This window comes from Bidens hawaiensis, unplaced genomic scaffold (assembly GCF_021521415.1).
Source record: "Bidens hawaiensis isolate Kalapana, Puna unplaced genomic scaffold, B.hawaiensis_p1.1 tig00012652_1, whole genome shotgun sequence".
Classification (NCBI taxonomy): domain Eukaryota; kingdom Viridiplantae; phylum Streptophyta; class Magnoliopsida; order Asterales; family Asteraceae; genus Bidens; species Bidens hawaiensis.
Genome location: NW_027492048.1, coordinates 532,201 through 539,365, shown reverse-complemented (window position 1 = coordinate 539,365; position 7,165 = coordinate 532,201). Strand labels below are relative to the sequence as shown.

The following is a 7,165-nucleotide window of genomic DNA, read 5'->3' as shown; positions in this document are numbered from 1 at the left end:
AGACGCCGCCATGGCTCCGTGAGCAAGGCCTCGAAACACTCACCCTGATTGATGTGCGCGAGGGTTTCATAGCAAGGAACACGGCCCAAAGAGAACTTTTATCTTCTGGGCCACAACTCGCCAAGCCGGCGGTGAGCGTCCTTGCTTTTGTCGCCGCTGCCCACGAATTGCAGAAACAGGTGACTACGACTTGTCGACATCTGACAAAAAGAGAGCAATCAGCACAACAACTAAACAAAAGGTAACGGAAAAAAAACGGGTCGATTGACTATTTGGCATGGTCATGTCAGAAACAGTGCAAGGCAGTGCGAACCGACAGGACCATGCAGGGGGCTTCAGAAAATAGACTGGTCGATCAGGAGTGCAGTGGCCGAAAAAACAACCATGCACGGCCGTGCATGGCCGTGCCGGTGGTCGTGCAGACCCAACAGTGACAGCTCCGGCGGTGGTTATGGCTGGAAAACCAACCCAATCGACCAAAATCAACGCAATCAAGCCCAAAGTAGTCAAATACAACCCTAAAACTAACCAATACAACAAGAAATTGGGGAAAATCCGACCCAAAAGTGTGAGGATTGGAAAAGCCCCAAATTCCTTAAGAACAAACCCTAGAATCTACAAAAACAAGGAAAAGGAAGATGGAAAGAAAGATTAAGCATAGCTTTGGTGTGAAAATCGGGTAAAGAACAAAAGATTCGGGGGTTAGGGGGTCAAAATCGGCTGTGGGGAGAGTGGAATGGATAAAAATGGGGATAGGTAGGGCATATAATTTTGGCCTACAATTCTCATTCTGCCAATTTGGCAGCATTCCACTCAATTCCAAACCAAAATGGTTCCTGATTCTGACCATTATGAGCCCTAACCCATAATATCTCGCTCAAAAAACGAAACAGGAAAGAAACAAAGATAGCTTAACTCTTCGAAAACAAACAAGAATAAAACAAACACGCAAAATCTACAAAGTCCTAAACATGCTAAATTTTGACGGAGTCAATAGCTAGACTCATACTCCCCACACTCAAGTCATGGGGTGGAGGCCAAGAACCTCCAACACAGTCTCAACCAGCTCGCCCAAATAGTGTTTCAAATGGTGACCGTTCACCTTGAAGATGCGTCCATCCTCCTGGTCAATCTCAACGGTACCGTACTCGAACACCTGTTTCACACTAAAGGGGCCGGACCATCAGGATTTCAACTTCCCGGGGAATAAACGAAGGCGAGAATTGTAAAGCAAAACACGATCGCCCACATGGAATTGTTTGTGGTTCTTCAACCGGGCGTCATGAAGCTGTTTGATTTTCTCCTTGTAAATCCGTGAATTCTCATAAGCTTGGCCTCTCAACTCGTCAAGCTCATGCAGCTGATCCATCCTGTTTTTACCCGCGTATGTAAGATCAAGATTCGCACATTTCAATGCCCAATATGCCTTATGCTCGAGCTCAACAGGGAGATGGCACGATTTCCCGTACACCAATTTGAACGGTGTCGTACCAATCGGTGTCTTGTAGGCGGTACAGAAAGCCCACAGTGCGTCATCTAATTTTTTGGACCAATCCTTACGGTTCTGACTAACCGTCTTCTCCAAAATCCTCTTGATGCCCCGATTCGTGACCTCAACCTGCCCACTCGTCTGCGGGTGATATGGTGTAGAGAAGCGATAATGGACACCATACCGGGACAATGCCTTTTCTAACTGGGCATTACAGAAATGTGTCCCTCGGTCACTAATCAGTGCTTTGGGGGCACCAAAGCGGGAGAATAACTTCTTCAAGAATTTCACCACTGACCTAGCATCATTTGTGGGAAAGGCTTGCGCCTCGGCCCATTTCGAAACGTAATCAGCGGCTACTAGGATGTAACGATGGCTAAAAGAAGTCGGGAAAGGTCCCATGAAGTCGATGCCCTAGACATCAAAAACCTTGCAGACCTGAATCGGTCGCTGGGGCATCTCATCTCGTGATGAGATGTTGCTCGCCCTTTGGCAAGCATCACAAGACTGCACCATGTCATGAGCATCATGGAAGATGGTTGGCCAGAAGAAACCGACGTCAAAGACCTTCTTCGCCATGGATGTGGCTCCATAGTTTCCTCCGGTCGGGCCCTTGTGGCAGTGTTTCAAGATCTTTCGAGCCTCATCACCATACACACACCTATGCAGGAGCTGATCGGCACTAACACGAAACAAGTAAGGATCCTCCCAAAAGTAATGCTTAACATCAGAAAGAATTTCTTCTTTTTCTGGTGAGTATGCACGATCCCACTAGCAAGAAAATTTGCAATGTCAGCGAACCAAGGATGATCCTCATCCCGTGTCTCGATATGCATGAGGAACTCGTGGGGGAAATTGTCATTTATGTGAACCCCCACTTGTTCCGATGAAGTTGAGCACTCAGGACGGGAGAGGTTATCGACTGCGACATTCTCAGCACCCTTTTTATCACAAATCTCAATGGCAAACTCCTACAGCAACAAAATTCAACGAATAAGTCTCGGCTTCGCATCTTGTTTACTGAACAGATAACGAAGGGCTGCATGATCCGTTAACACAATGGTCTTAGAAAGGACAAGACTGAAATATATCGAATGCGAAGACAACAGCAAGGAGCTCCTTTTCAGTGGTAGTGTAGTGCTCCTGCGCATCATTCCGTGTCGTACTCGCATAATAAATCGGGTGAAAGTGCTTATCCCAACTTTGACCTAAGACCTCCCCGACTGCAAGATCGCTCGCATCTCACGTCAACTCGAAAGGTAAGGACCAGTCGGGGGAAACTATGATTGGGGCATTCACCAATTTCTCCTTCAAAAGCTCGAACTCCCGAAGACATTCGGAGGAGAAAACAAATGGGGTATCTTTCTCAAGGAGTTTTGTCATCGGGCGGGCGATTTGGGAAAAGTCCTTTATGAATCGCCGATAGAATCCCGTGTGATCAAGAAAACTCCTAATAGACTTCACCGAGTTTGGTGGCGGGAGCTTCGAAATGGTATCAATTTTGGCTCGATCAACCTCAAGCCCCGCCTATGAAATCTTATACCCTAACACAATGCCCTCCTTCACCATGAAGTGGCATTTCTCCCAATTAAGAACAAGGTTGGCCTCCTCACAGCGGGCCAACATTCTCTCCAAATTTCTCAAACAATGATCAAAAGAACTCCAGAAAACAAGAAAATCATCCATGATAACCTCCATGGAGTCCTCGATCATATCATGAAAAATCACCACCATACATCTCTGAAACGTGGCTGGGGCATTACACAGTCCAAAGGGCATCCGTCGGTAGGCGAATGTGCCATAGGGACATGTGAATGTCGTCTTCCCCTGATCCTCAGGAGAGATGGGAATCTGAAAGTATCCCGAGAAACCGTCAAGAAATCAGTAGTACATCTTTCCTGATAGTCCCTCCAACATCTGGTCAATGAAGGGGAGTGGAAAATGGTCTTTCCTTGTGGCATCGTTGAGTTTGCGGTAGTCAATGCAAACTCTCCATCCCATGATGGTACGCGTAGGAATCAACTCGTTTTTCTCATTCACAACAACCGTCATACCGCCTTTTTTCGGGACGACCTGCACCGGGCTCACCCATGGGGGATCAGAGATCGGATAAATCAATCCAGCATCGAGAAGCTTGATGACCTCTTTCTTCACAACGTCTTGCATATTAGGGTTAAGACCCCGTTGGTGCTGCACCACGGGTTTGTACTCCTCCTCCATCAAGATCTTATGGTTACAAAAGGATGGACTGATCCCTTTTATATCCATGGTCTTCCAGGCGATCGCGTGCTTGTGCCTCTTCAGAACCGCGAGCAACTTCATCTTCTCCTCGCTCGACAGACCAGCAGAAATGATAACAGGCAAGCGGGACCCCTCCTCCGAAAAGGCATACTCCAAATGGGACGGGAGTTCCTTAAGCTCGATAGATGGTGGGTCCACAACAGAAGGTTTTGCCTTAGGTTCGACAACGCGATCAACATCCTCAATCCTCTCTAAACACTCAGGAGGCTCGTCATCCACGCCACAGACCAACTCCTCAATCAGAGGCCCACTGACCAAGTCAGAAACCTCTCTAAAACACAACTGAGTATCCAAAGAGTACTCCTCACGCGTATCCTGTATGTGCTCACAAACGCAAGAATCGATGGTATCAATGTAGAGCACGTCATCATGATCATGTGGGTGGCGCATGGATCTCAGAATATCAAAGGTCACCTCCTTGTCTCCAACTCTAAGAGTGAGTCTGCCAGTGCATACATCGATGAGAGCTCTAGCAGTGGCTAGGAAAGGACGACCTAAGATGAGTGGTACATTTTTATCCTCATTGATGTCCAAGATCACAAAGTCAACAGGAAACACAAATTTGTCGATTTTCACAAACATATTCTTAACTATATCTCTTGGGTATTTCACCGGGCGGTCGGCAAGCTGAATGCTCATGCGAGTATGCTTAGGCTCACCTAGGTCTAGCTTTGCAAAAACAGAGTAAGGCATCAAGTTTATGCTAGCACCTAGGTCGGGTAAAGCGTTACTAACCGACAAACTACCGATCAAACATGGAATAGTAAAACTGCCCGGATCGGTCATTTTTTTGGGCAATTTATTCTGAAGGACGCCAGAACACTCCTCATTCAGAGTCACACAAGAAAGCTCCTCTAATTTCTTCTTATTTGAGAGGACCTATTTCAGAAACTTAGCATACTTAGGCATTTCTTTCAACGCATCGAGAAACAGAAGATTAATGTGAAGCTGCTTAAAAAGCTCTAAGAATTTCCCGTACTGTTCTTCCATCTTCTGCTTCTTCAAACGGCCTGGGTATGGAATGGGAGGAACATAAGTCCTGATTGGCTCACTGGTTTGTGCGGTACTTTCTGGGGTTACCCTCAGGTGCACCTCGCCAGGAGTCTTAGTCTCGATCTCATTGGCAATCGGTTTTGGTGTGGATACCGATGCATCAACAGGAATGGTGGATCTACCACTCCTCATGGAAATCGCCTTAGCCTCGGCATTCGGATTAATCTCAGTGTTACTCGGAAGGCTACCATGTGGTCTCGCAGAGAAGAGCTGAGCAATCTGTCCAACCTGATTCTCGATGGTCTTAATGGACGGTTTTTGATTCCTCAACTCGAGATTGTGTCTCTGGAGAGTCTCATCAATCTTCAGGTTCCTCTGTTCAACCAGTTTGTTTGAGGTCTCGGTTTTAGCCAAAAGCTAAGTCAAAAGATTTTCAACACTAGACCCACCACTGGACTGACCACTACTACTGGAACCCTGAAACTGAGCCTTTTGCTGGTAAGATTGGTTCTGGGGTTGACTCTGGTAATTTGGATTTCGGTCAAACCCTAGTGGCTTTTAATTTTGACTTTGACTGCCACCACCATCTTCCAGCTAAAATTTGGGTGATTTCTCCATCCCGGGTTATAGGAGTTGCTGTGGGCATTGTTTTGGCGGCCTACAAAGTCAACATCCTCCACCACCATGGCCTGCTGGCACTGACTGGTCTGGTGTTTCCCATCACACACCCCACAACGAGAGCTAGATTTGGACAAATCGGATTGCATCTGGTCAAATATTTTGGTCAAGGCTTCTAACTGAGCGAAAACGAGGGTATTAAATCGACATGAAGAACGCCCTTAGTGAAAGGAATACTACGAGGCAGATTATATGCAAAACTCTTCTTAGCAACTCGCTCCAAGACATCCAACGCCTCATTAGGAGTAAACCTACCGAAATCTCCTCCCGCAACCTGATCAACGGCCTACTTCTATGCTCCGGATAAAGCATCAAAGAACGTACGACACTGAAGTCCGCGACTTAAACCATGATGACGGCATTTTCTCAACAAGCCCTTGAACCTCTCCCATGCAGCATGAAGTGACTCATCATCATCATCACGAAAACCAGTGATTTTTGCCCAGTATCTTGCAGTTTTATCGGGTGGGAAGTACTGAAGAAGAAACTGCTCAACTAATTGGTTCCAAGTGGTGATGGAACCGGAAGGGAGTGCTTCTAACCACTCCTAGACAGCCCCGTGAAGTGAGAACAGAAAACGTCGGAGTCTCACGGCATCGTCCGTACACCCCTGAATCTTGAATGTCGCACATAATCGAAGGAAATGCGCAACATTAGAATGAGAGTCCTCGTTCGAGAGGCTGTGGAAAGAAACGGAATTTTCGACCATATGAATAATACTCGAATTGATCTAGAAACTCACGGTAATCTCGGGCTCCCTAACACCGCTACCGTAGCCATAGAGGGACGGCGTGGCGAAGTCATCCATGCGACCTTGATTGTTCGGATCCGCCATCTCTTCAACCTCGGGATTCGCGTCCTCCTCTACAACTTCGTTTTCAAAGACCTCGGAAATCTCGCATGCTCTCCTCCTCAAACCTTCTCGAAGATGTCGCTCGGGTTCGGAAAGGGGGGAAACAAGATCAGGACCGGGTGTGGTGGACATGCATCACCCGAAAGAAACACAGAATGGAAATAAACAAGACACGGAAAACTACCTAAAAATATAACTAATAAAATAAAATAAAACAAGATGTATAAAAATGAAATAGCCTAAAATAACATAGAGCAAAAATATCAACAAGGCAAATCAATTACTCGTATCGTTTTCAAGAGTAAAACACTGTGTCCCCGGCAACGACGCCAAAAACTTGACGTGTGCGAATATATATATATATATATATATATAATAAAAGTTTCACACAAATCGGGTTTTAAAAATGGTTTTCACCAACAACCAAACCACACATGAAAGGCAAGTGTACCTATCGTTTGTAGCAAAGTATCGGTAAGAACCGAGTGTCAATCCATGGACACGGCGAACTTTTGATAATAAATCTTTGTAATTAATTTAACCGAACAAGCAATCAAATTGATTTTTCAAATTACTAAACTAATGTATAACAATAACAAAGAAAATAAAATATAACTAACAATCAATCCAAACAAGGCTACTTAGACTATGCATCCACTTAAACTTAGTGACAAAATAGGCAACCTAATACTAACAACACAACACAACACCATGATGGGTGTTTTTCAAGATAATAACCATAGATTAGTAAGTTTGTCAAAACTACCTAATCTCATAATTAAAGGAAAGCTAGCATGAAAACAACAAACTAACAACCTAAAATCATGTAAAATAGACAAGCTCAAGAACAC

At 45.4% G+C, this 7,165-nt stretch overlaps 1 protein-coding gene and 1 non-coding gene across 2 annotated transcripts; one reads left to right on the top strand and one right to left on the bottom strand.

Annotated features, from left to right (window-relative positions):
* Positions 1 to 1,903: 1,903 nt before the first annotated feature.
* On the bottom strand, positions 1,904 to 5,429 carry LOC143541855 (uncharacterized). Its single transcript, XM_077034563.1, has 5 exons — positions 5,331 to 5,429; positions 4,871 to 5,200; positions 3,479 to 4,669; positions 2,362 to 2,460; positions 1,904 to 2,260 (listed from the first exon to the last, which is right to left on the bottom strand). Exons 1-5 carry the CDS (start codon positions 5,427 to 5,429, stop codon positions 1,904 to 1,906), a joined length of 2,076 nt encoding a protein of 691 aa, XP_076890678.1.
* A 376-nt stretch (positions 5,430 to 5,805) lies between these two features.
* Positions 5,806 to 5,910, top strand: LOC143541860 (small nucleolar RNA R71). The gene has a single exon (XR_013136819.1). It is a non-coding gene; the product is annotated as a small nucleolar RNA R71 (small nucleolar RNA).
* The last annotated feature ends 1,255 nt before the right edge of the window (positions 5,911 to 7,165 follow it).